The sequence below is a fragment of the Spermophilus citellus genome (assembly GCF_964194105.1).
Source record: "Spermophilus citellus genome assembly, chromosome: 1".
NCBI classification, from domain to species: Eukaryota; Metazoa; Chordata; class Mammalia; order Rodentia; family Sciuridae; genus Spermophilus; species Spermophilus citellus.
Window position 1 is genome coordinate 37,793,404 of NC_138182.1, and position 27,914 is coordinate 37,821,317.

At 41.8% G+C, this 27,914-nt stretch overlaps 1 protein-coding gene across 1 annotated transcript; it reads left to right on the forward strand.

Moving 5' to 3' along the window:
- On the forward strand, positions 1-27,914 carry LOC308655550 (uncharacterized protein C13orf42; the record flags this gene model as incomplete). Its single annotated transcript, XM_081305621.1, has 4 exons — positions 1-414; positions 24,589-24,736; positions 26,315-26,555; positions 27,740-27,914. The coding sequence occupies 4 exons, from the start codon at positions 1-3 to the stop codon at positions 27,912-27,914; spliced, it is 978 nt and encodes a 325-aa protein (XP_081161747.1).

Consider the following 27,914-nt stretch of genomic DNA (forward strand, 5'->3'; position numbering starts at 1 on the left):
ATGTTCAGAAAGATCCACTCCATCTTTAGCTCCAGCCGGCAGAGGAAGGCTGCAGCGGAGAGCCCCTACTGCAACGGAGCCGGTCCCACCGTGAGGCTCATTCGCAGCAGCTCCATGTACGTGGTCGGGGACCACGGCGAGAAATTCAGTGAGTCCTTGAAGAAGTACAGAAGCACGAGCAGCATGGACAGCAGCCTGTACTACCCTCCCCAGGAGGAGGACCGGGCCTGGATGTATTCGCGCACCCAGGACTGTCTGCAGTACCTGCAGGAGCTGCTGGCCCTGCGCAAGAAGTACCTCAACAGCTTCAGCGACCTCAAGGCCCACCGCAGGCAGGGCATTTCCTCCACCTCCTCCAAATCCTCCAAGGGAGGCAAAAAGGCCTCTGGCCAATCCTCCTCCAAAGAAATAAAGGTAAATGCTGTGCGGGCGCGGGGGGAGGGGGGTGCTCCTCTGTAATCCCAGAGGCTCTGGAGGCTGAGGCAGGAGGATCGCAAGTTCAAAGCCAGCCTCGGCAATTTAGCGAGGCCCTGAGCAGCTCAGCAAGACTCTGTCTCTAAATAAAATATAAAAAGGGGGCGGGGGAATGTGCTCAGTGGTTAAGTGCCCCTGGGTACAACTCCTGGTTTAAAAAAAAAAAAAAAATACTGCCGAGCTGCACAGTTTAGATGGGAGTTCTTTCAGGAGCTGTGAATACCTGTTGCAAACGTCTAATCCATGCACTTGCTTAATAAGTCAGACCCACCCCAATCAATGGGTCAGTAGTCCTTAAAGACTCCCTATGGCCAACTACCCAGTCTGGGAGTGGTGGCTAATCCCTTGCTTATTTTAAAAGCCAGGGACACAGGAAGAGCAATTTAATGGCGTCAAGAGCACCCAGGTGGGAAGGACATGGACTGGGTGCCAGGTGGTTCTGAATTTGCATCCTCCATCTGTCACTTACAGCCCAATTAACAGAAGAGATAATGCTTCATGGCATTTGGATGATGGCCAATGATTTCTCAGCATTTTATTGTGGTTTCTTCAAGTGTTATTATGATCATATTTAAAAATCCCAGGGAAAAGTAGAATTTTTTGCAGAACTAGATGATTTCAAATATCTAGGTGCTTAGTCCCAGGCCAGTCAAACCACCAGGGGATTAGTCCAGCAGTACCTTGGGCTCAGGTGTTCCAGTGGCTCAAGTAAGGCACAGAGAGAGTCTCTGGCTTGCAGGAAGTTGCCAGATGAGTTTGCTGGACACTGGAGGCCACAAACATGAAATTAATGAAAGAAAACATGCATGTATTTTGTCACTTATACTTACCACAGAGTTTTGTAAATGCTCTTTTATTTAAATAATGCCAGTGTGAAAAGTAGAGAGGAAGTCCTGTATCATGGAAGGTAAACTGAGGCTCAAGGACCCTATCTTGTCCTACATCTTGCATGTGACTCACTAGGTCATCTGATTCCAGTTATGACCCCCCCATCCACTTACTTATTCTGTTCTTTATTTCTTCCAGTTTATTTAGTTTATTTTTAATGCCTATAATTTGAGGGTCTTTGGCTGAATATTTCCATTTGATCATTTTTTTGCAATGGCTGGAGTAGAGGGTCTCCAGAGCCGGCCTGCTTCCCACTCCCTCACTGTCTTGCCAGAGTGTCCTGCAGCACCCAAGGTGCATTAATGTTGAATGACTGATTGGACTGCTATCAAATCTCTAGGGCTTGGCCCAACCCAACAGGTTTCAGCTATCTGCATTTAATACCAGGTGGGAGCCATTTAAATAATCGTTTAACTGCAAAAGTATGTCAGTGTTGGGATTTCTACAAAAGCCTTCTAGATCTGGATCCCCTGCTGATCCTGTGGTCAGCCAGCTGTAGATTTGTGGGACAGATGTCCCCTACTTTGGGGCCAGCTTTGATGAGAGAGAAGGTGGCAGGGCCTTTGGACTTGTTTCCAGATTGAGTATTTTTCGGTTCTAAACTATGGTTAGATTCCTTCTGGGCACTGTGCCCTGCAAATGGAACTAACCCTTGTGGGACCTAGCGTCCTTCCTTCTGAGCTATCTGCAAATAGAGGAAAGGGAGAGAAGTAGAACAGCCATCTCTAGCTTTATGAAGTGGCTGTGAAGAGGGGCAGAGACATGTACCATGCGTGGATCTTCTGAGAAGATGCCTCTTACCATGGTGTCATCAGGGGAAAGTCTTAAAAGGACATTGAAGTCAATCAGACCAAGGTATTTCTATTTACCAGCTGTGTGCCTTTGCCAAACAAGGTTTACCTTTCTGGGCCTCTATTTCAGTAGCACAGACATGGAAATGCTAATATCCCTTGTGAGGAGTCAGTAACATCTTGCATGTGACTCTAGCTGGTACTTCTGGATACTCTAGTGTTGACTGACTCAGAATGTTAGGTGCAGGAGCTGGTAGCCTTTGGATCAGCTGCTTTCCTCCCTGTGGCTCCTCCAGAAAGAGCTGCCTACTGAGCTTACTGTGCAAGAATGTGTGTGGTCTCTGTGCACTTCAGAGGCAGCCACCAGGAGGTTCCTCCCCTCTGGAATGCCATAGCCTTCCTCTTTGGTAGAAAACCCTGCTGGTGCTCAAGGGTGAAAGCAAACCCTGTTCTTTTCCCTGTCTCCTTATTATGGAGACACAGAAGGTGGTTTTATTTATAACTAAAGTCATTGCAGATGGTATTAGTTAAGATGAAGTCATGCCAGAGAAAGGGGACACTAATCCAATACAACTGCTGTCCTAATAAGAAGATGGCTTTGTGAAGAAGCAGAGACCCAGGGAGAGGGCCATGTGGAGGCTGGAGCGATTCAGCCACAAGCCAAGGAGCTACTGGAAGTTGGGAGAGAGGCCTGGGACAGAGCCTTCCCTGGCACCGTCACTTGGAAACACATGTGTTTGGAAATACATGGACTCATCTATAGAACTAGCCCTATTCTCTTCTCCAGACTTAGAACTCCTCTCTGACCCAGTGCGCACCACATCCTACTGTGGTTTGTTGAAATGCGTGTCTCCCCAGGTGGACTGCACTGAGACTGGGGTACTTGAACTAGAAACGGTAACTTTTGCAGTTTTCTCTCCCTGGAGCAATGGACACCACTCAGCACTCATAGATGCTTTGTGAACTTCAAGTCTGCTGTCTTTTGTGCCATAGGTAGCAGGGAGCTGGCCTTTATGTAGGGAGTGAGCCATGTTCTAAGTGACCCAGGACACATGGCAACTCCTCCTTCCTTCTTTCCAAATATCAGCCCCTTGCCTGGCCACAGAGCCCAAGTCTCCTTGCCTGTTCCTTTCTTGCAAGTAAGATGGCTTTTAAATTATTTTGATTAAGAGCCACAGAACTCCTACATATATTTTAGATATTGACTTAGTTTACCTAAACATACAACCAAAATAAAATTGTCATGAAATGGACTTAACTCCTTTCCTTGCTTGGCATTCTGATGTTTTTCAAAGTATTCTATTTCAAAATTTGGTCACAACATGCTAACTTGATTTCAAAAGTACTACTGGGTCAAGATCTATACTTTTTTAATGCTGTGAAGTAAGGCATTTTAATTGAAAGGCTACTGGGGTCTCAGGCATGAAGCACCAGGGTGCCCGATGGTCTGCCATCCCAGCCCCCTGGAGATACCTTGAGCCTACAAGGGCACCCATGTGGGTCAAGGGAAGGAAAAATGTGGATAAACTAAAGGGAAGGTGAGCCTGGGAAGTGCCTCTGGAGTCACATATGGTGGGGGCCCAGCCAGGCCCTGTGGGATCTGTTTCTCCCTCAGAATAAGAAGTTGTCACAAAAAATGAATGAAACATACTTTCTCCAAGATTTTAAAATCAGAACAACAAAAATCCATATGTGATCATTTTTATGATTCTATGTTGGGCATGAGCTACAGTTTGGGATTCATTATTTGGGTGCTCAAAGGTTCAAATTTCTAATACAGGGCACAATGTGCATGGCAGTGGGACAGCATATTTGAAACAGGTCCTGTTCTGTAAAGTAGAGTCTCTGAACCAACAGAGCGAGATCCTCCTCTGGGACAATGAAGAGAAACAATGACAGTGTTCTCCATACCTGCTGCTTCTGTGCCACAGCCCAGGCACCATCGGAACAACCCACAGCTAATCATCCTCCAAACCCCACATGCTAGGTATCAGCCCATCCTACAGATGGGAGAACTGGGGCTCAGAGACATGGTGGAGCAGTTACGTGAGGCCAAGTACCCAATGAACAAAGAGCTACGATGTAAAGTCAGTCTGTGTCGTGCCAGAACTCACCCTCTAGTACATGTCCCATAGCACCTTTCAACTGGGGAACATTTTTTTTTTCCAGTGCTGGGAATTGAACCCAGTACATGCGAGGCAAGCACTCTTCCAGCTGAGCTATATCCCCAGCCCAGGGAACATTTTTTGAGCCTGTATAACATACAAGATGTCAGAGTGTGCACCTCAGGACCCACTGAGGACTCTGCTCTATCCTGCTCACCTGGGCATACCTGAGTCAGGGAGAGGGGTCAGGGAGGTACCCACCTGCTATACTCATGGTGCTAGGAAGGTGTTTTAGTCAGCTTTTTCATTGCTGTGACTAAAAGACCTGACCAGGGCCATTATAGAGGAGGAAAAGTTTATTTGTGGGCTCATAGTTTCAGAGGTCTCAGTTCAGAGACAGCAGGCTCCATTCTTTGGGGCTCGTGGGAGAAGAATGTGGTGGAGGGAAGCTGAGACCTCACCAGTTCCAAACTATATATCCCAAGGCCACACCTCCAATGACCCACTTCCTCCAGCCACATCCTACCTGTCTTCAGTTACCACTCAGTTAATCCCAATCAGGGGATTGACTCAATGCTGGATTAAGACTCTTATAATCCAATAATATCTCCTCTAAACCTTCTTGCATTGTCTCACACCTGAGCTTCTGGGGGGCACTTCACAGCAGAAGGAGTCTCCCAAAGGAGGTTGCATGACCTGGGCTCCCTTCACCCAGAGAAACCTGGCTGGAAAGAAGTGACCGAAAGGCCTGGCTTAAGTTGTCTCCTCTCCATGGGTCTGTAAAATTTCCCTCTCATAGCTACCCCTGATTTCATTCACCCCAAGTCTTCCCAGCATTGGAATATTGAGTTTGTTCACCTACTTTTGTACTTCTTGACTGGTTCTTGGAAGAGAGCTGGGGAAGTAATGCAGGCCCAGTCACCACGGGTAGGTACTGTGTCCTCAAATCATTTCCACAAAAAGTAGTTTTAAACCTCCCAGCTCATTTCACAAACATCTGAGATGAGCCACACATCAGAATAATGAAGTAGCAGTAGAAATTGGAAAATCAGGAGAGGGGAAAAAAAAATCCACAGAAAATCAAGACCACTCAAAAAAAATTTGCAGAGCAAATTTGCAGGGAAATGGCTGGATTCACTTCAAAATTCTGATGATCTAAAAAAGGACCATATCTATTGCTTAGGGGAAGGGAGATTTTTTTTCCCCCTAACTTTGAATTCTAATGCTTCTCATATGGTACTTGATACAGGGAATTTTGTGTGATGGGATTGGTAATGATCTCAATAATATTTTAGTAGACATTCATTAATAAATCATTTCTTCATTCATTCATTCATCAACTCACACTTATCATCCCTGTCTGCAAGGGGGGCTCATGGTTGAGAGACAGGAAGGCATAAAACCAGCACAGAGCTCCCTCTGGAGTTTCTCAGAGCCCCTGCTGTGACAACTGCCCTAGCCTTGAACCCAGTCTTAGCAAAGGCCTCAGGATTATCCTTGAGTCTGAGGCTTCTGCCACTCCCTCTGAGCCCAGGGGTGGACTTGGAGGCCTGAGATATGCATGGAGCACAGGTTCTTCCAACAGTCTGTCAAAATCCCCTAAAGATGTGGTTCTCCCAGAGAAAACTATACCAAGTTGTCCCCCAGTGTTTCTTGCAAACACGCCCCGCCATGTCCTGCATGTTAGAAAGCCAAGTGCTCTGTCTGTGATTGGTTCTGGGGTCACCCAAATAGTCTACCTCTGGGACAGGCTTCTCCTGCCTTCCTGTTTCTTTTTATTTCTTTGAGCTCCAGCCCAGCCACCTGCATCGTGAGGGGCTTGGAGCATTTGACTTCTCTCTCTTCTCTCCTTCTCATAAACAACAGTGTCCTTTGTAAAAACAAATAACAACAACAACAAAACCCCTTTAATTTATATACATAAAACTCACCCTTCTAAAGCATACAAGGCAATGGTTTTGAGTCTATTCATGGTGGTGTTGCTTTTACCACTGTCTAATTGTAGAACATTCTCATCACCCTTTCCAACTTTTGAGGGGGCATGTGTCAAATAAACATGATATAACATTAACTATTTTCAACATGGCAAAACCTTGTCATTCCTTAAGTGGGTGCTTTCTAGTGTTCTCAAATTATAGGTAATAATGTGTGTTTACTGTTAATAATTAGGCACTTTTCTTTAAACAATTTTGCATCATTAAAAATTTTTTTTGTAGTTGTAGATGGACAGAATGCCTTTATTTTATTGGTTTATTTTTATGTGGTTCTAAGGATCAAACCCAGTGACTCACGTATGCTAGGCAAGTGCTCTGCCTCTGAGCTACAGCCCCAGGCCTGCATCAATTTTTTAAGAAAGTAAAAGTATATAATACTAAGTAGCTTTCAAATTGTTAATTGCCAGACACTAGATTCCATGAACTTTTCCAGTTTACAATTTATACAAACCCATGTTGACTCATTCAAAAGGCAATGAAAACTTAACATATTTTAAAACACTTTATAAAAGTATTACTCATAGAGCTGGGTAGGTGGCCCATGCCTGTAATCCCAGTGGCTCAGGAGGCTGAGGCAAGAAGATCCCAAATTTGAGGTCAGCTTAGCGAGAACCTAAGCAATTTAGGAAGTAAAAATAAAAAATAAAAAGGGTTGAGGAAGTAGCTCAGTGGTAAAGTGCCTCTGGATTCGGTTCCTATTACCAAACAAAATAAGTATTGCTAGTAGTGTACTGGAAAATGAATTCCTTAAAAGATCACAGAAGCTTTATAAATACTCTATTTAGGAATCAGGAGAATTTTTTTTAATACAAGGTCTGACAATTATTTCTTTAAAACAATCTTTTTAAGTGAGATACTTTAAAAAATATTTTTAAAATATGTTCTAATTAGTTATACATGACAGTAGAACGCATTTTGATACATTATACACAAATGGAACACAACTTCTCATTCCTCTGGCTGTATAGTAGTGTGATCATTCATGTATATAGGGTAATAGTGTCGGTCTCATTCTACTATCTTAAGAGAACTACTTTGAAATTTAAAAATGATGGCTGAGGTGTAGCTCAGAGATAGATCTTAGTATGTGTTAGATCCCCAGAACTGCCACCCACCCACTGTTAAAAATTACCAAACTATTTTTTAGTATATGATTCAATGTCATTCAATACACTCACAATGTTGAGTAGTCATCACCACCACCTGTTTCTAAACTTTGTCACCATCCCAGTCAGAAACTCTGTACCCACTGAACACTAACTCCTCATTCCTGATCTGCTAACCTGGTCTCTATTCCACTTTCTATCTCCATGAATTTGCCCATACCAGGTACCTCCTAGGCTGTCATGGGCTACATTCTGAGAAATATGACACTAGGCCACTGTGTCATTGTGCAAACACCATAAAGCATCCTTACACCAACTAAGACAGCTCAGATGTCACATGGATACAACCACATGGGACCACCGTCATCCATGTATGTGGTCTGTTGCTGACTGACATGTATCTGTGCTTCTGTGTCTGACTCATTCTACTGACCACAACATTTTCAAGGCTCATCCATGTTGTAACAGGTGTCAGAACGTGGGACTACCCTGTCTCTGACAAGAGTGCTTGTTGGCATTTGGGGTCCTCACTGAGGACTACTGTCTATACTTTAGAGCCAGATGAGCAGGTACCCAGCCAACATTCCACTATAAGGACAGGGACATATAAGTGGACTGTGTTTTGGGTGGACTGCAGAGAAGAGCCTCAGGAATGTTGGTTATGGAGCCAGGCCAGGATTGGGGAGGGCTTTCGGGGCAGGCTACAACATCCTGTGATAGACCCTTGGCCTACCCAGAGACACCCCCATGCAGCCCAGATAATTTGGGCTAGATATTTTCCAAGGCCAGGGTTACTGGTCACCCACCAGTCAGGAGAAACCTCATTAATTCTTCCCTGGATCATGCAACTCTGAGCAGCTGGGATTCTTGGTATGTCTGCCTGAATGAACTAGTTGCAAAATGTACTTGACTAAAGAAATTCACCTACTATAAGAATGACTTCAAAAGAACTAGTTGCATTCTGGCAAAAGCCTCCCCAAAGTGATGGGTTTTTATTTAAAATAGTTTCATTCTGACAACAGTTAGTTTGCAGAATCAATTTTCACTTGAGTTCCCTCAGTCTTGATTTACAAAATAGGATCACGTCAATAACAGGTAGAAGGCTCTTTCTCTTCAATGGCAGTAGGTTCTGAATCCAATTAATCTACAAACAGATTAAATCATCCATAGATAAATTAAATATAGTATGAGAAGCAGATTCTGAATCTGTTTCACACTGCCAGGAATTATTCTTTGGATCTGTTGGGGACACTTCTGCAAATACAGTGGTATTAGAAGGCAGATTTTCTGTGAGCATGGGTTAACTAGGGGATGGGGGGAGTCTCTCTCACTTGGCTCATCTCTAGTTTGCAGAGTTGAAAGGCAGTAAAAGTTCAATATGAGCTGCAAATAGTATTCCATTATGCTTGGCAGAGCTCTCTGCAAGATGGCAGACAGTGTAATAATGATTGATAACCCAGCATCTGATTACTACAGCCCCTCAGTCAAGCCGCAGGATGTGTAATTATATTTCCTAATCTACCCTAAAGCACAAGCTGTTTGTTCTGCTTGGAAACAACACTTCCTCCACTCCCCTTCCTCTCCACCTGGCTAACTCCTTGCCCTGTGAGCACCTCCCAGGAGACTTTTCCTATAGCCACACTCCATCTCAGTGGGTTTTCCTCCTCCTGTGTCTGAGTCCTTCCCCACACTCTCACAGCCACTATAACAGCTCATTTGCTTCTCTTTGCCACTGACTGTGAGCTCACTGAGTGCAGACTCTGCATCTTATCGATCTTTTTATCTTGAATCTCTAGCACAGTTTCAGACACACAGTAGATGTTCAATAAACCAAAAGCCTGAGAATCTCCGTTTTCAAAGAAACTGTTATGAAGTTTGATGGAAGATCCAGAAAAGTCCTAGGTCAGTGGTTTTGATAACTAGAGGGCTGACCTTTTTTTTTTTTAGAGAGAGAGAGAGAATTTTAATATTTATTTTTTAGTTCTCGGCGGACACAACATCTTTGTTTGTATGTGGTGCTGAGGATCGAACCCGGGCTACACACATGCCAGGCGAGTGCGCTACCGCTTGAGCCACATCCCCAGCCCCTCCACTTTTTTTAATGGAATAGAATGTAGTTTGAGTATATTCATATGGAATCATACCCTAACGATTAAAATATTCAGTGGGTAATTGACCAGGGCTCGTCAGAAGGACATCTTTTTTTTTTAGCTATAAATCTTTTTCTGATGATAAAGTTACATTTTCTCATTAGAGGAAGTTTGTAAAACTCAGTAAGTATAAGGAAGAAAATACAAATAACTTTAGAATCCTACCATCTGGAAATAACTGTTGTAATTATTTAGGTGTATATTTTTTCCAATCATTTTCCCTACTGCATTTGTTGTGATTACTAAATGTGGCTCATACATATATAGTTTTGTATTCTCTTCTTTTCATTTAATGTTATATATTGTGGGCTCTTTACCATCTTCACTTTTTGTAAACAAAAATTTTAACAACTCATTTTAGACAATTATTAAACAGTATAAATAAATAAATCTTACTCTATGATCCATAAGACATTTTTTATAAATCCCTAGAAGTGTGATTAATGGGTTGAGGATTAAAAGGTCATTAATTTTTTGAAGATTCTTCTACATATATGTGATATCGTGAAACATATATTTGGTCTTGCTCTGTTTCCTGAAATTCATCTTCTAAACTCCTTGGAGTCTACAAAACAGTGTCTCTGTGTGCTAATGAGTAGACTGATAGCTGGAGGTCCCTAGGAAGCTCCAGGATTGGGCTGGTCACAAGGCAGGAGGAGAGAGCTGGGACTTTCAGCTCAAGCTCTGAGGAGTAGAGAGGGGCTGAAGGGTAAATTGATCATGAAAGTCCAATGAGTTAATCCACTGTGCCTATGTAATAAAGCTTCCATAAAAACACTAAGTCTGGATTCAGAAGGCCTCAAGATAGCAGAACACATGCAAGTTTCTGGATTCTGATGCTTTCTAGAAGACATGGAAGCTATTTATCCTCTCCTTTATACCTTGTCCCAGCTGTCTCTATCTGGTGTTCATCTCTGTTGTAATGTCCTTTATAATAAACAGCAAACATGTTTCTGTGCTTCTGTGTCTGACTCATTCTACTGACCACAACATTTTCAAGGCTCATCCATGTTGTAACAGATGTCAGAATGTTCTGTGAGCCTCTCTAATAACTTAATCGAACCTCAGTAGGGGTTGTGGGAGCCTCCATTTATAACCTGTAGGTCAGAAGCACAGGTAGAGCAACAATCTGGGGCATCTGAAGCGTGTATGTTTGGGTGCAGTCTTGGGGGGCGGAGCCCTCAAACTGTAAGATCTCACCTATCTCCAGGCAGATAGAGTCAGAAGTGAATGGAATCAGAGGACACCCCGAAGTCACAGAATTGCTTGCTTTCTTATGCATGGGGACACCTCCACATGTTTGGTCATAGAAGCCTTCTGCATTGATTGCTGAGTGAGAGGAGAGGAAAGAAAAACAGTTATTTTTTTCTCCCTCTCACAATCCTGCTTTCCAGATGCATTTTGCATTTTCATCAATAGTGGATGCTTACTGTATTTTACCAGCACCAAGTATTGTCATTAATTTTAAAAGTCTGACAATTTGATAGATAAATGGCATTATTTTAAGGTGCTTCAATTATTGAGTGAAAAGTGGCCTGTTTTCTTTTGGCATCCTTCTTGTTTAGTGAATTGTCCATTCATGTCTATACATTTTTCTTTTGGTTGCGTTAACTTTTTGTTATTTATTTATAAGGATTCTTTTTATTTAAGGATATTAGCCCATTATCTGCCATATGTGTTAAAAATATTTTCTCCAAGTTTTTTTTCTTTTTAAAGTATGTGTTTTTAGTTGTTGATGGACCTTTATTTTGTTTATTTATATGCTGTGCTGAGAATTGAGCCCAGTGCCAGTGTCTTACACATGCTAGCCATGTGCTCTACCACTGAGCCACAACCCAGCCCTTATAGAACATTTTCTGATAGACAGATGCTACTGATTTTTATTTAGTCAAATATGCCAACTTTTTTTTTTTTACTTTGTTATTGCTTCCATTGTTTTCACTTTAGAAATTCCTTCCATACCTTAAGGTAAATTGCATACTTAACTCACCTCTTTCCCTGATTTTAAATGCTTTTATTGTTAAAAACTCATTTTAAAAATCTATTCGCAATTAATTTTGATAATAGTAGGAACTGAAAACCAACTTGAACTTTTCCCAAATGTGAAGTTTTCCATCACCACTTATTGACTACTCCTTCCCTTCTGTCTTTGGGTTCAAACGTTTCACTTATTGTATGAAAAGATATTGTACTCTGTTTAAAGGTACTAATTCGACTCTATTAGTTATGCTTTTAAAATTTGATAAATGTGAGCAACTTTTTTCACAGTGTTTTGTTATAAAGGATCATTTCGATGACGTTTAAGAAAAGGAGTTACCATGTAACTGCAAAAAAAGTAATGGGTGGATTATAAAGCTGGGAGAAAAATTATCTTACAGCTATCAGGTAGCACCTGTGAGCCTGTACCTCTGTTACTAAAGATGGACAGCTAAACTCTTCAAACTATTTTAAGGTTTAATTATAATAGAAATGTTTAATTATTTCACAGTTTTTTTAAAACTTTTTTTCCTTTTTGTGTTGATTTTCTCAGCTCTGTTGTCTACATCACTGATTTTTTCTTTAGCCCTGTCAAGTTGAACATTTTGCTAATCAATCAAAAATTTGTAGATGGGTATTTGTGCATATGCATTTAAATTTCAGTGACTATGCTTTCATTCTATAGTTTGTTACCATATCTACCATAGATTGTTACTCATATCTATCCCCTTATTTTTTCATAAACCCCCATTCAACTATTCTCTTAAGTGCAATTATGTCAAAGAGATAAGATAAATATTACTTTTTAAAAATTTATACATGACATCAGAATGCATTTCATTTATTATCACACATATAGAGCACAATTCTTCATATGTCTAATTGTATACAAAGTATAAGATAAATATTACTTTTGACTTGGTCCTCAATATCCATCTCAAGAGTGGCAGAAGGCAAGGAGGATGCAGGAGTTGGGTCTCTTATGGTTTATCCTAAAAGCTTATTTTGATTATATTACATTTCTTGGGGATAAATTTGAATTGTTATGCATTTAATTTCACTCAGATTGAATGATTCAATGGAAAAAAAAGCATCTTCCCAATCCAGATCCATTTCACATTTGATCCTGGAAATTATATAACCAATATCAATGTTCAGATTTATAGGTATAATTAAACTGAAGAGTATTATCAGTACTCCATAGCATAGACCTCAGAATTTGTGATTTAATTTATGATTTTTTTTTTACTTTATGATGGTGTAAAAGTGTTCTCATACAAGCATTCTGTTTCTCATTTTCAGTACAGTATTCAATAAATTACATTAGATGTTCAACACTTTATTATAAAATAGGTTTTGTGTTAGATGAAGTGGTCCAATCAAGGGCTAATGCAAATGTTCTGAGCATATTTAAGTTAGTCTAGGTGAAGTTATGATGTTCAGTAGTCTGAACTCATATTTTCAACTTAAAGTGGACTTACCAGAATATAACTCATCGTAAACTGAGTAGCATCTGTATAGAGTTCTTAAAATTGTGTCACGTTAAATCCAAAAGTGTAAATTAGAAGCACCCCGATTGATGGTAAAATATAAATATTAGGTGTTTTAGTCATCTTTTGCATTGCTGTGACCAAAATACCCAACAAGAACAACTTGGAGGAGGGAAAGTTTATTTGGGGCTGATGGTTTCAGAGATCTCAGTCCACAGATAGTGGACTCCATGCCTATGGACTCAAGGTGAGGCAGCGCATCATGGTGGGATGGCCCAGTGGAGGAGAGTGCTCCCCTTACAGAAAGAAGGAGAAGGAGAAGGGTAGGGAGAGAGGGAGAAGGGGGAGGAGAAGGAGAAGGAAGAAGCCACAAGGAAGGCACCCTTCCAGGACAAGACCCAGTGACTGGCCTCTTCCAGCCCCATCCCACCTGCCTACAGTGACCTGCAACCTAGTCAGTCCATTCAAACTAGGATAGACTGGTTAGATTCTAGCTCCCACAATCCAATCACTTTACCTCTGAACATTCCTGTGTTAACACAGGAGATTTTTGGGGGGGGAACCTCATACCCAAACCATAACATTAGGTATTGTATTTAGGAGTGTACATTCATTCACTCCATAAATAGTTTTACAGCATGTTGAGCATAGAAGTAGGCATGTGATGCTCATAGACATGTTTGCCTGAATGCGGCCCACAGTCTGAAGCAGTCACTCTAAGCACCGCTGCCTGCGTTACACAGGTGTGTTAAGTTTCCTGGAAAAGAAGCCGGTAGAATGTCAATCAGAATGTTGGGAGTTTCCAATATCCTACAGCCTGACACAGGTATGTAGCAGCTGGTAGGGAGCATCTATTAAAAGGAGTTGTGTTGTAATTGTGAGTGTCATTTGCCAAAGCCATCTCAAAGAAGAGGTTAGGGATCACTAGTCTAGGGTAGGACTATGGAGGGTCTAACACAATGTGTGTACCTGTTCACACAAGGCAGAACATGAGCATAGAAAAGTGTGCCCGGTCTGTCTGTTTCAATCGATGAAAACTTCAGAGGCGAGGTGATACATGAGCTGACCCAGGATGAGGGAACTGGTGGGTTTAGAATGTCCCCTTACACTTCCCTTTGACAGAGTGTTATTGTTTATAACAGGAAGTTCATTTTGTAGAATTCCGATCTCTTGTGGACAAATACAGATAGAACCCGGAAGAACATGGACAGATTGGAGAAGGGGCAACGTAGGTACCCAGAGGACAGGGGAAGCCAGGAGGGATGGCAGGCTGACAAAAAAATGCAGAATAATTTCAGAAACTGCCTTCTGGGGTTCAGAAATTGAAATGAGAAAGACGATAGAGTTTGATTTGGAAAAAAACAGATTTCATCTGGGGGAAGTAACCCAAGACCCAGGCGGGGTGTATGGGTGGCACAGGGGAGGCCTGGAAAAAGGTAACCTAAGGTCACAGAAGGTGACGTGTGAAAGGCGACTGAGTGGAGACAGCAATGCGATACAGATGTTCTTACAGAATATTCTTTCTCCTTGGGGCTGCTTCAGGGCTGATGGGAGAGGGACCCTGCAAACCTCAGGCGCAGCCACGTTATATCAGGAAGCAGACTGCATTCCATTCAGCCACTCCAGAGAAGTTCAAAGTTCTGTGCTACAGAAAAGTCAAGACTGGGAGAGACGAGGTCTCCTTTTGTCTCAAGTTCTGAGTCAAGGAGGGAAGGCTATTTGGGGTCTCACCCAGGGAGGATGATGACTCAAGTCCCATTTCGTGTCACCCCCTCTTTGTAAAGTAGATTTTCCTGTGATGTTCACCTGAGCCCTGAATCCTGGACCTCTATCAATGCAGCTGGAAGGGTCACCAACGATGCTGGTCAGAAAGCTCCATGAAAACTGGGTGAAGGCAGAACAATGGTTAAAATCAAGCCAGGACTTGGACAGTCCTGACCCTGACTTCTGGCTGACCCTTGATATGGAGAAAATCAAAACAAAATCCATTTGGGGGCATTTCAAAGTGAACTTTATAAAAGTTAATCAAAGCTCATTTATTAAAGGGTTATTCTGAACCCCTTTTAAACTAACTTGCGGGATCACTTGATGCTTACTTATAGTTCTCTCTTTAAAACATACTCACAATAAGCTGGGCACTTACAAGCAGATCCACACCAAACTATGGTCTTACTGGCAAGGTTCAAAATTACATATGCACAAGACTCTCCACTGTAATGCTAATTGTTGTAGCAGGGGGCTGCAAAAAACCCAAAGATCCATCAACAAGGGGGCTGCTGTGTGTTTCTACAGTACAGATGTATAATGGAGAACTATGCAGCTACTAAGAAGGAAAAGGAGGCTCTCTCTGTTGGGAGTGAACCTCTGGCTACATGAAGTGAAGAAAGCAATTTCTATAGGTATGTTGTATGCTCCTTCCTTTTTTTTAAGTGAGTAAATATGGATATAAACTCATGCTTGCTTATCTTGCCAAAAAGAAGTGATGGGAAAATAAACAAAACACTAGAGAAAGAATGGAGTAAACAAGATGAAAAAGGCTGAAATGGAAATAAGTTCTGTCTTGAATGTTAGTCACAGTTTTGGATTTGAAACTATGCATATTGTTATAAGCTTTTAAAGCATTAAATCAAAAGAGAATAAAACAATCATTAAAAGTTGAAAAACAACTGGTGCATATGAACCTAAATGATTACCAACTCAACAGCATGATCACAAAGAAAAGAATTTCAAGAGACTCTAAAAGAGAATTTTAGTTATACATGCCAAGGAAACACACACAAATCTTAAATTGCATTCAATGGGCTAATATTGGTGGTGTTATTTTGAAATTATTATACATAGTAATATAAAGCTAGCAACTTTTTAAAAACAATTTTATACACAATTTATTTATATTATTTAAATAGAGGGCATTGGGAAAAATTTTAGTTCACCATATAAAGTAGCCTCATACTATATGAAAAATAAAAATAATATAAAAATGCCAAAACAATCAAGGACCACATGTGAAAGGTAAAAATACATAGTTAAAGCTATTGATGATAATGGAGGAAGTGGGGAATGATTTTTTCAGTACAGCCCTCAAATTTCAAATGACAAGGACCCTTCCTTCTCATCTTTTATCTAGGCTATGCAAAATTGTGGCAGAAATAAAGCAATTTTGTTAATCTCACATGGAGCCAAGATTTTCAGTGTAAGAAAAACACACATGTAAATTAGGAATTTAAGCATAAAACCCATTATATTTAATTTGAACTGGAAAAACAGTTTCTGTTCAGGATGTAGAGAGATGAGAAGAATATCACTTCCATCCCTTTAACAACAACAAGAAGAGAAACCAAACCCATATACACTCAAGTTTGTGATTTTTCTTGGAACCATGAGAGAGTTGAGCTCTCAGGAAAAGCAGCCAGCCCAAAATCTAAGGGGAGAGGGACTCTGAATGGAGTGACAACGATGACTATACCTATCTAGGTGGTGCAGACACAAATAGATGTGGAGAAGATCCCACCTAAAATTGGCAGCAAATGGGTGGTGGCATAGTATGAGTTGGAGAGAGAGGAGGAGTCCCCGAGGCTTGCAAATATAGGTAGAATTCACATTTACCCCATGACCTCCAGTGAGTGCTCACATAAGATTGGTGAAAAGTCCTGAGGAAGTGTCCCTGGGGGTGCAGGCCTGGGGAGGGGACAGCAGCTGCTGAGGGAAGTTCTTGGATACCTGACAGGATTATGTTTTTATATCTTCCTTTGGAGCAAAAACTTTGGTTGAGGAGGGGAATGTGAGAAGGATGTTTATAACTATAGCCAAAAGAAGGCCAAGGCCACTGAATAGGCTGCATCCCCAGGACCCAGGGCCTTCCCAAGACTGGGGCCTACTCAGAAAAACAGTGAATGCCCTTCTGCCTCCTGTCACCATTGCAAACAAGAATTTGGTGGTATACTGACTATTGCTAAGAGAGGAGTGAGAACATGGAGAGAGACCTTCTTCCACAGGTAGCATAAAGGCAAGACCTAAAACTGAGGATGCAGCAGACATTGAGGAGAAACTCTGGACCATCAGCTACCACTTTGAACAAAAGTTTTTTCAAGAAAACTTTAAAGTCTAAGAGACCCTGAGAGTAACCATAGCAACAATCCCATGTAAATGATCTAGAATGATCGAGAATCAAACTAAAGGCCTAACACAGCAAAAAACATTTCTAGGTAAGATATTCTATGTAAGGTAGTAGATATTTAGGCTTATAAATATCTACTACCTTACACAGAATATCTGGCTTTTAACAGATAATTATGAGTTTTAGGACAAGAAGAAGGAGGAGAAGAAGAAAGGAGGAGAAGGAGGAGGAGGAAGAGGAGGAGGAGGAGGAGGAAGAAGAGGAGGAGGAGGAGGAGGAAGAGGAGGAGGAGGAGGAGGAAGAGGAGGAGGAGAAGAAGAAGAAACCAAGAAACCAATAGAGCCAGATTCACAAATGGCACAGACCTTGGAACCATCAGGTCAGACAGGAATTAAACAAACAAAACAAAACAATGATCAATATGATAAAAGCCCTAGTGGAAAAGGCAGAATGCTTGTAAGATCAGATAGAGAATTCCAATAAAATCATGATAACTTTAAAAAAGAATCAAATAGGCTAGAAATGGATAGTGCAGTATCAAAGATGAGAATCTCTTTGGTGGGCTCATCAGTACTTGCTACAGCTAAGGAAGGAATTAACAAGATTGGAGATGGAAAGGTAGGTAAAAAAATTACCAAAACAACACACCAAGAAAACATAAGGAAATAGAACAGAGCATTCAGGAACTGTAGAACAGCACCAAGTAGTCTAATATAGACGTAAATGGAGAAGAAGATGGGGGAGAGCTAGAAATATTTGAGGAAACAATGGCTGAGAATTTTCCAAAATTAACATCACCCACTAAAACCATAGAGGAAGATTGGAAAACACCAAGTAGAATAAATAACAGTAACAACAAACCTAGGCACATTGTAATAAATTTGCTGAAAAGACAAGGGACAAAAGACATATTACAGTGGAACATGGAATAAAAAGTTACAGCAGACTTCTCATTAGAAATGATGCGATCCAGGAAGCAATGGAATGGTTTCTTTTAAAAAGCTGAAAGACAAAAATAAAACTCAAAATCTATTTTGTCTTAGTCTGTTTTATGTTACCATGACAAAATACCTGAGACTGGTTAATTCATAAACAAATAGATTTATTTCTTACATATCTGAAGTTTCAAAAGTTCAAGGTCAGGAGCCCATATCTAAAGAGGGTTTTCTTGCTATGTCATTCCATGATGGAAGGAAGATAGGGAAAAAAACACACACATAAAAGAGAGACAGGGGGCTAGGGAGCTGAATTAATCCTTTTATCAGGAGCTCATTCCCTCAATAACTAGTCCCTCCTGCAAAAATGGCTTTATCCATTTATAAAAGGAGAGCCCTCATGACCTAATCACATCTTAAGGTTCCACCTCTCAACTGTTGCATTGGGAATTATATTGAACTTTGGGGGACACAGTACCTGTCAAGGCAGAGTTCTATGCAGAGTGAAAGTACCTTTAAAAACGAAAGCAAAATAAATATTTCTAAGATAAACCAAGAGTATTCATTGCATTGACAGGAGACCAGTAGTACAATAAATATTAAAGGGTGATTTTCAGGAGGCAGGAATGTGATAACAGAATAGATGCATACAAAGAAATAAAGAGCCTTGGGGGGAAGAGGGTAAAAATAAAATTTGTGGAGTTGTCTTTTTAAATTCTTTGTCTATAGGAAAAATAAGAACAGTGTATTGTGGTTTTAGAGCATAATTAAATGTAAAATGCATTATAGCAGTAATACAAAGGGTGGGAGAGAGGAATGGCAAATACACTGTTGTAATTTGAATCACAGATATTAGTATGAACTCCAGATTATTTTTTTTCCAATAAGCAATATTTTCTAGTTTATTGTAAAGGCCTAGAAGTAATGACAATCCTGCCCAATAAAAACCCCTAACATATACATTGTGCTATCTAAAAGCCCCTTCTGACTTGGAGAAATAACAGAATCTAAGTCTGGAATAGGAAATGTACAAGAGGAACATTGGATATTGTGTTATGTCTGAAAGCTCGGAAGCTCTCAAAGATGCTGAGATTGTGTCAAAGGAACTCAGGATCTACCTTGAAAGGGTTCTTCCTGTCAAAGAATAGGACAATTTTGAGCATTAAAAAGGATAATTAGAACTGATGAAAAGGCATTATCAGGTGTTTTAAAATCCCTGAATTGGTAATGATACCAAAAACAAACTAATGAACCTCATTGATCATCTTTTTCTTTTTGTGGTATTGGGGATTGAACCCAAGGCCTTGTGTATGTCAGGCAAGTGCTCTACCACTGAGCTACATCCTCACCCCTTTTTTATTTTGGGGACATTGTCTTACAAGTTGTCCAAGCTGGCCTCAAACTTAGGATTCTCCTGCCTCAGCCTTCCCAAAACCTGGGCTCATAGTTGTCTTAGGAACTTTCTAGGATATCAATTCATTTCTTTAAAAATAATAAATGAGAGGAAAGGATCAATTACTTATTTCTCTGTTTCTAAACATAATGGATAATTGGTGAAAGTTCTTCACACCAGAAACACAGCTAATAAATGCAGAAAGAATGTAGAATTAGAAAAATCATGTCTAACACGCATGAGGCCCTGGGTTCAATCACCAGCACTGGGGAGAAAAAAGCATCAACACTTTGCAATCAGTAATAAAATAATGGATCTAGACAACAACTCTAAAATCACTAAGAAAAAGGTTGAGGATAAACTTTAAATTAGATGGGTCAAGCACCACCACACAAATCCATACAAACATATAAACCCATATAACATAAAGCTGGAAAATGTGTACTATGTGCCTCCTGATATGTGGTATAGATCATCATTAGTGAATTATTACCATAGGGAATGTCGTAAATGGAGGAACAGGTCAACCAACACCACCAGGGAGTGAGTCAAATCTATAATGTGAGAAATTCTATAGAACAAATGATATGAATTCTTCAACAATTAAATGGCATACACAAAACATTTTTTAGTGTTTTATGCCACTTCTGATTAAAAATAAGGCTCGTTGGAGAAATAACAGAATTCAAGTCTGGAGTAGGAAATGTACAAGATGAACATTTGAGTCTCTTTTGAGATTCAGAAACATAGAAATGTCAATCTTGGATCCTAATGTGAACACATGGAACTTGCGAAAGACATTTTCGAGTCAGGGAAAATAGAATGCAGACTGGCTACCTGCTGATATTTAAAAATTATCAATTTTGTTGCACATCATAATATTGTGAATGGCTGAAAACATCTATGTTCAAGATACAGTTTGAAGTATTTATGAGTAAAATTATATTTTTTAGGGTTGGCTTTATTTTAAAAAAGAGGTAGGATGATAGGTGAATAATATGGAAGAAAGTTTATGAATTTTGAAGCTGGTGATGGTGAGAATTCCCAGAATTCATAGGACAATTCTGTACATTTTTATATCTGAAATGTTTAGAAGGAAGCAATTTTAAGAACTAGAGTATGCTATGTACTCACCAGCCCTCACAAGTTTAATATGTACTTATTAAAATTGTCATATTTCTTCCCAAACTGGTTTATGTCCTTGGACTTATCATTATAATTTATAATATAATCTAATTAAATATGATAAATGATGCAATATAAGTATGTAAAAATTTTTTTTCTACAAAACCAAGTTGGATATTTTAAAAAGTTGATTTTTTTTAAAGTAAGTGAGATCTGGTCAAGGCAAATATGAAAGATTTGAAAATAAATCATTAAGACCTAGAAGGATTTTGTACTGAAATCTTTTCAGAAGTGCTTGAATTTCCTAGTTCATCTTAAATAAACATGCCTGGAAACTTTCAATGAGATATTGCGTATAAGACTTGGGCAAGAAAGAAAATAAGGAACTTGAAGAAATCCCTTTTAAAGGATTGGTGATCAACGATATTTGGATTTCATTCCTAAATGAAGAGTTAGGAAATAATTATGCACATATGAAGAAGCTTGATAATAAAACAGATATAGTCTGCTCATTGTGGGAAATGAGGAGATAGTACAACTAGAGGGATGAGGTAATTTGTCCTCTAACTCAGGTCACTTTTGAGAGTGAGACAAGGTGCTATTCATAATTATGCTGGGGGTAACAGGCATATACTGGGGTGATTACTGAGAAAGCCAGGATGTTTGGTCACCTAGTCTGTGGGACATGGGATAAAAATTCCCAGACGTTTAAACACACGGGGGCAGCTGCTGTGCCTAAACCAGAAGGAAGTCCAGGGATGGATGCTGGACATCAACCCCAGGGAGCAAACACCCTGCATGAACACAAGCAGAGAAGTGCTTGTCCAGGAGGTGGTTTAGGTTGGATTTGGGGCTGGGAAGGTGCACCTCTTGTGTGGGATGTTGTCGTTCAATGGCAAGATGAAAGGAGCAGGGTCACCTCTGTGTGCTAAGCACTAGGAGGTGCAAAAGCATGTGCTCAAGGACACAAGGAGTCTCAGCTCTTTAGTGAAAGAGCTTTTGTCCTCTGTATTCATTGATCTATATCCTGTCCTCTTGGATCCTGTCCCCTGTGTCCCTGTCATCATGGAGCTCTGCTCTTGCAAAGCCAGGAAATAAGACTGGTGTTGGAGCTTTTTATCCTGGATTAGTTGCTGAGGTGGGGATTGGTGAGCCAGTCTCCCTCCCCCAAGCCCTGGAGTCCCTGGATTATCTGATTTCATTCCTTTGCAAAGAGGCCAGACACAGAAAATCTCTATATCCAGCTGGGAGTGGGCACCGCTGTTTCAGAGTCACCCTGAAAATGTCGAGGGAGATACAGACTATCCACGAGTCACCTCCCAGGGCCGGGCTCTGGATTGGAACAGGGGCAGGTGCTTTTGTTTGCAGGGAAGGAAGGCAGGGCTAAGCAAGGAAAGAAAACAATTTGCTTATTCATTCGCTTATGCACTTACTTCATTCCATAAAGGATCTCAGGGAAAAGCCTTCTTTTGAGATGGGACTTGATCACACAGGCAGGTGTAGGCCAGTTGCTAATGACACCAGAAAGCTGCAGATGATGACTTATACTCCAGCCATACCAGGACCCAAACTTCTTGTAACAGAAGCAAATTTTATAATGATGGTGTGTTGCACAGCCCAGCAGAGACTCCTGGTAGGGTCCAGAAGGGCAGCTCTGCAGTGTTGGTGGACAAGCTGGCGTCCCGAGTGCCTGGGGGAGCCTGGGATGGCATGACTGCCACATACAGCCAGAGCGTCATGTGTGGCTGGGAGGCCCAAGCAGGACTCCTAAAGCTCAGAGTTTTGGAAATAAGCAACATGATTATGTATTTGGAATAACGAGTGCACAGCTGAAAGGGCTACTGCCCACCAGCTCTGGTGACAGAGACTGAGGTGGCAATTTCTAGGCTAGTGGTTTATTTCTTTCTTTCTAAATCTGTGATTGTTAGCCTACGTGGTGCTGGACTTCCACAGTGTCAGGTGCTCTTGGCAGGCTCTGTGTGGGTCGTGGTCAAGAGGATGATAAACTGATGCTGTGGTTCTGGTCAATTAGTTGCTCGGCTACCTTGTCGCAGGGGATAGAGATAGGGAATCAACACACAGACTCCGGGAGATGGTGAGAGAACTGGTGGAGACCCACCTCAGGTCGTCGTCCAGTAGCTCAGTTTATTTTTGGAATGCATACAATTGTTATAGTGTGGGGCGTGCCGGTCAATCATACACAAGCAAGATAGTATCCATAAGCCAATCATCTTCTGCCTAATGTAACCACACTATGAGGATGTTCTAAATATTGCTATCATCAGGAAGGGTCTTTGTCCCTAGGGGAGGGGATTTCTAAGTTAGACGTTCCATGTCGAAGCTCCTGGCCATCAGTTTCCTGGCCTGGCATCTTGGCAACGCTAACCACAAATGCTAAGGCTGTGGTTTCACTAACGGCCCTCTGCAGCTTCCCATCCTGCAGGCGTTCCTATCAGGCCTGAACAAGTGTAGATTCTTCAAGCATCTGAGCTGCTCATAGCTGCTAGCTGCTAGCTGTAAACTGAAAGTTATTCCAACAAACTGAGATCATGCACAAGTCAACAAAGAGCCTGGAACTTGGTTAGACACTGAATAGATTCATTTAATTCTTACTTATTATTATTTATCCCATGATTGGGACCCAATTGGCCATTTTCTCTCCTCCCTCTGCTCACTTTCATCTCCTCTATTGGTCTCCTTCTATTTATTTTTTATTGGTGCATTATAGTTAGATATAAAATTGGAGTGCACTGTGATATAGTCATACAGGCTCATAAATGACATAGCTTGGTCACCTTCATTTCCCGGTTCTTCTCCTTCCTCCTCCCTCCCTCTTGGTCCCCTGATTCTACTCCACTGATCTTCCTTGCATTATTTTTTTTTTCTAATATCTGATGACAAATCTGTGAACAAGAATGAAATAGATCTTATTGTCCTTTCATTATCCCTGCCTGAGATATTTAGAAATCCGTTGACCCACAGCACTTATGGACTTGGAATATTGAACTTCCTTCAATGGGGCACTTAATCAAATTTACCTTTTTTTTAAAAAAAAATTAACACATAATAATTGCATATATGGGGTATAATTCAATACAAGTCTGCAAAGTGTAATGACCAAATCAGGTTGATTAACATTTCTACCTTCTTAGACATCTTTCATTTCTTTGTGTTGGAAACTTCAAACTCCTTCCTTCTAGTTCTTTATAAAATCATCATAATAATAATGGGGCTGGGGTTGTGGCTTAGCGGTAGAGCACTTGCCTTGCACACGTGAGGCCCTGGGTTTGATCCTCAGCACCACATAAATAAATAAATAAATAAAAATAAAAGTAAAACAACAACAACAACAACAACAACAACAACAACAAAAAAACATAGTAAGGCTGGGGCTGCGGCTCAGTGGTAGAGCGCTTGCCTAGCATGCGTGAGGCACTAGGTTTGACCTCAGTACCACACACACAGAAAACTAAAGAAACAAAATAAGGGTCCTGTGTCCATCTAAAATACGTAATAAATTGTTGTGAACTATATTGACCCTACTGTGCTCTGAACAATAGAGTTTATTCCTCCTATCTACCGTATTTTGTGATTCTTTGTCTCCAGCTCATTATCCTTCAATCTCCACTCCCCTCTCTCCTTCCTTAAGTGACCACTACTCTTTCTACTTGCATGAGATCAAACTTTTTAGCTTCCACATGTGAATAAGGACATGTGGTGTTTTCCTTTCTGTGCCTGGTTTATTTTACTTTATGTAATGTCCTCCAATTTGCAGCAAATGGCAGGATTTCATTATTTTTTATGGCTGAATAATATTCAAGTGCAAATATATACCACATTTTCTTCATTCACTCACTCATGATAGACACTATGGTTCACTTGTATTTTGGCTTTCACACTTACCTGCGAAACCTCAGAAATTCTTGACTCCATATTCATGAAGTTTCAGCAACAGTTACTCCTTTCCAGCGTCTCTGGCTTACGTGCCTGAGGGTCCTCGGAACCTGGTTCAGCCAGCCCTCCTCCCCTCTTATCTCCTGCAGAAAGTAACTTCAAAGAAATACTCGCAGTTCAGTGCCGATGTGGCCGAGGCTATCGCCTTCTTCGACTCCATCATTGCAGAGCTGGATACAGAGAGGGGACCCCGGGTGGCTGAGGCCAACCTGCTGAATGAAGATGTGGATTTTGATGGTGCGTGCTGGGGAAGAGACCTTAACCCAGGGGCTGAAAGTGCGTGGGGATGTGAGTAGGATTCCGGGATAAGCAATGGGGTCCCCGCTTCCTGATTAAAGGGAACCCCTCTCCCTGCCAGCTCCTGAGCTTGTTCTCTCTGGGGACCCGGCTGTCCCTGCTGCTACCACCCCAGCCTCCAGCCAGCACTATGAGGCCCTGTGGTCCACCGAGCTGAGACAGGGTCAGGCTTTCCTAAGAGAGGAAAAGTGACAGGGAGCAGAACTAATGGGGAAGGGTGTGTAGAGAGCTCCTGTTTAGTGACATGAAAGAGTTCTGGAGATTGCTTATGGGAGTGTATTTAACACTACCCCAATGGCACATTTAAATATGGTGAAGATGGTTTGATGTCACCTACATGTCACCACAATTTTGAAAAGAGAAAGGGTATGGATAAACTATATTTGAAAACCTGGCCTCTGACCCTACCTAAGCTCGGTGGTGGGTGTTGTTGCATGGAGCAGGAGAGGCCCAGGAGCCTCCCCAGGCCCAGCCAGTCCCTGGGGCGAAGGGAGGGGAAGGGGTAGGCTTCACCTCCCTCCTCACCATGGTGGATCACTGGGGAGAGCAAAGAATTCTAACAGGTTGAGGAGTTGAGCCTACTTTACTTTTAAATTCCCAAACTGTCCATTTCTTTAAACTTTGACTTGCCCTTACCCCCACTCTTACCTAGATACCTAGCAACAGCTTCTGGTACTGATATTAAATAATCTTGGGGGTTTAATCTAATGGCCAAAGGAGGACATGCTTGTGGTTTGTGGTTGTTCTGGTCTCAGTAGATGTGCATCTGTGAGATTTGGGTTTTCAAATTGGTTCTGTGACATGTTCCCCATTTTCTGAGCTCAATCTACCCTGCGGGCACTTTGCTCACCTTCCCCATGGATGCAGCCCCACATCCCCAGCAAACAGAAGCCCTCACCCAGGAGTGGGTCCTGGGAAATGCAGAACATCTGCGGAAGGATGACAGAGTCCACTGAGGGTGCAAGTGTCATCTTCACAATCACAATCTTTTAATGAAAATGTTTTTCTTTTGTCACAAAATGACTGTTTTATCCTGGTAAAAATAACCATCTATGTCAATTGTAACTCCAGTTAATCAAACAACATGCTAAAACATAAGGAAGGTTAAAAAAAAAAAAGTATGACCTCAAACCATCCAGAGACAACCCACATGGGGCACATGACCTTTCCAGACACACACACACACACACACACACACACAAACATACAAACATACACACACTTGCACACACCAGTTTATTTTCTTAAAAAAAATAGGGTCTTCTTTCATTTAACAATGTACATTACACTTTGAGCATGATTCCAAGTCAATAATGCAGACCTCTATCTCTGTGTTTGATGGAGTGAATATTCAGCACCCCTGTGCCCTACTTGCTTGGCCACTGGGGCCTTTCTAAGGATCCACTGTGGCTCTACCCATTCCCGGTGAGCTCTTAGCCCCGTCCACCCTCTCCTTTGCCTTCTTCCCCTCTTGACGCCCAGCCCTCCCTTCCCAGGTCACCCTCTTCTCTCTTCCAGTGGCCACCAGCTCCCGGGAGCACAGCTTGCATTCCAACTGGATCCTGCGGGCCCCGCGCAGACATTCTGAGGACATTGCTGGACAAGCTGGCCACACCCCAGACAGCCAGTTTCGAAGGAGCACGGAGCGCAGGACCATTGCTACCCAGAGGAGACTGGAGAGGCACCCCATTTACTTGCCCAAGGCTGTGGAAGGAGCATTCAACACCCTGAAATTTAAGCCCAAAGCCCACAAAAAAGAGTAAGTGCTTGGGCTAAGTACTGGAACTAAAACGCTTCTGTGTCCTCCAGACCCTGGGTGGTTCTTAATGTGTGTGGAGTGCCTATCCTATGTGCCAAAATTGTTCCTGCATATTGTATTTTGGGGGAGCAGGATTTCTAAAGATTTTTTGATAGTGTCTATTATAGCATGGTCCACCATTGTCTTCTTGGATAGAGCTTCAGTTCTGAATCTCCCTCCCTTTCTCTCTGACTCATTTAACCCTCATGTTTTGGGCCATCTTCTTTCATTATTGTTCCCAAGTGCCATTGACACATTGTGCGCGACAGATTTTTAATGAGAGTTTGGGGTTGAATGCAGTAAGAAGTCCACAGTCAGAGAGACATCTTATGGTATCTCTGTGGGCAATGGCCATCTTGGGCAAACCAATTATAACTTTTCCTTATTTCTCTTGACTTCAATTGCTAGTTAGCTGTGCTCATTCCTGGCTCAGGGATACCTTTGCAGTCTACCACTTGTGTTATTTCCATGGAGAAAACATACAAACTATATTTTCAACAGATTATTATTAGAGGAAATTGAAGAAGATGCTATTGCTCCTTGCAATCCTCTCTGGAACTGGGAATTGGTTGGTTAGAAAGAAGAGTTCAACCCCAGACTCTCCCGGTCCTATCCTGAAGGGCCATCTTACCACCACCTCCCATGTCTCTCCTCCATATCCTCCTGTCCCAGGACCAGTCACCATCACTAGCCCACACTCCTGGTGCCTGTTCATGCAGGTGTGAGTCTTGTGCTCCTAAGTCTTGGTCTGGCCAACCCAGGCCTTGCTGTGGGGCCTGCCTGTCCAACAGAAGGGCCAATAGAGACTCATCCAGTGGTTTCCTTCGCTTCTACAGAAGTCACCCAATTCTGATGGAATCAGGGTTTCCTAGGTAGCATTTTCCTCTCATAATAATAAACCAGGTACAAGACCTAGTGAAACCATGACCCAGTCCTTATCACCTGTCCTTCTTTAAGGCCAGGCCAAGGCCCACCTGAGATCCATCCAAAGTTCCCATGATAACACTGCTTGCTCCTCCCCAGAGCCCAGGACTGGGGGAGCCATCTGATGGTCTCCACAGGCATGGTGGTAATCCAGGCATCCCTTCCCTCTGTGCAGCTGGCCAAGCTGAACTTAAACCCTGTGCCTCATTCCTCCCTTCTAGCCTGGGGAGCTCCAGAGAGATCCTCTTCAACTTCTCAGGAGAAGATACGGGATGGGATGCGGAGCTCTTTGAACCGGAGCCCATGGTGTCTCCAGGGGAGGACTACTATGAGACAGAGAATCCCAAAGGGCAGTGGCTGCTTCGAGAAAGACTATGGGAACGGACAGTGCCCTGA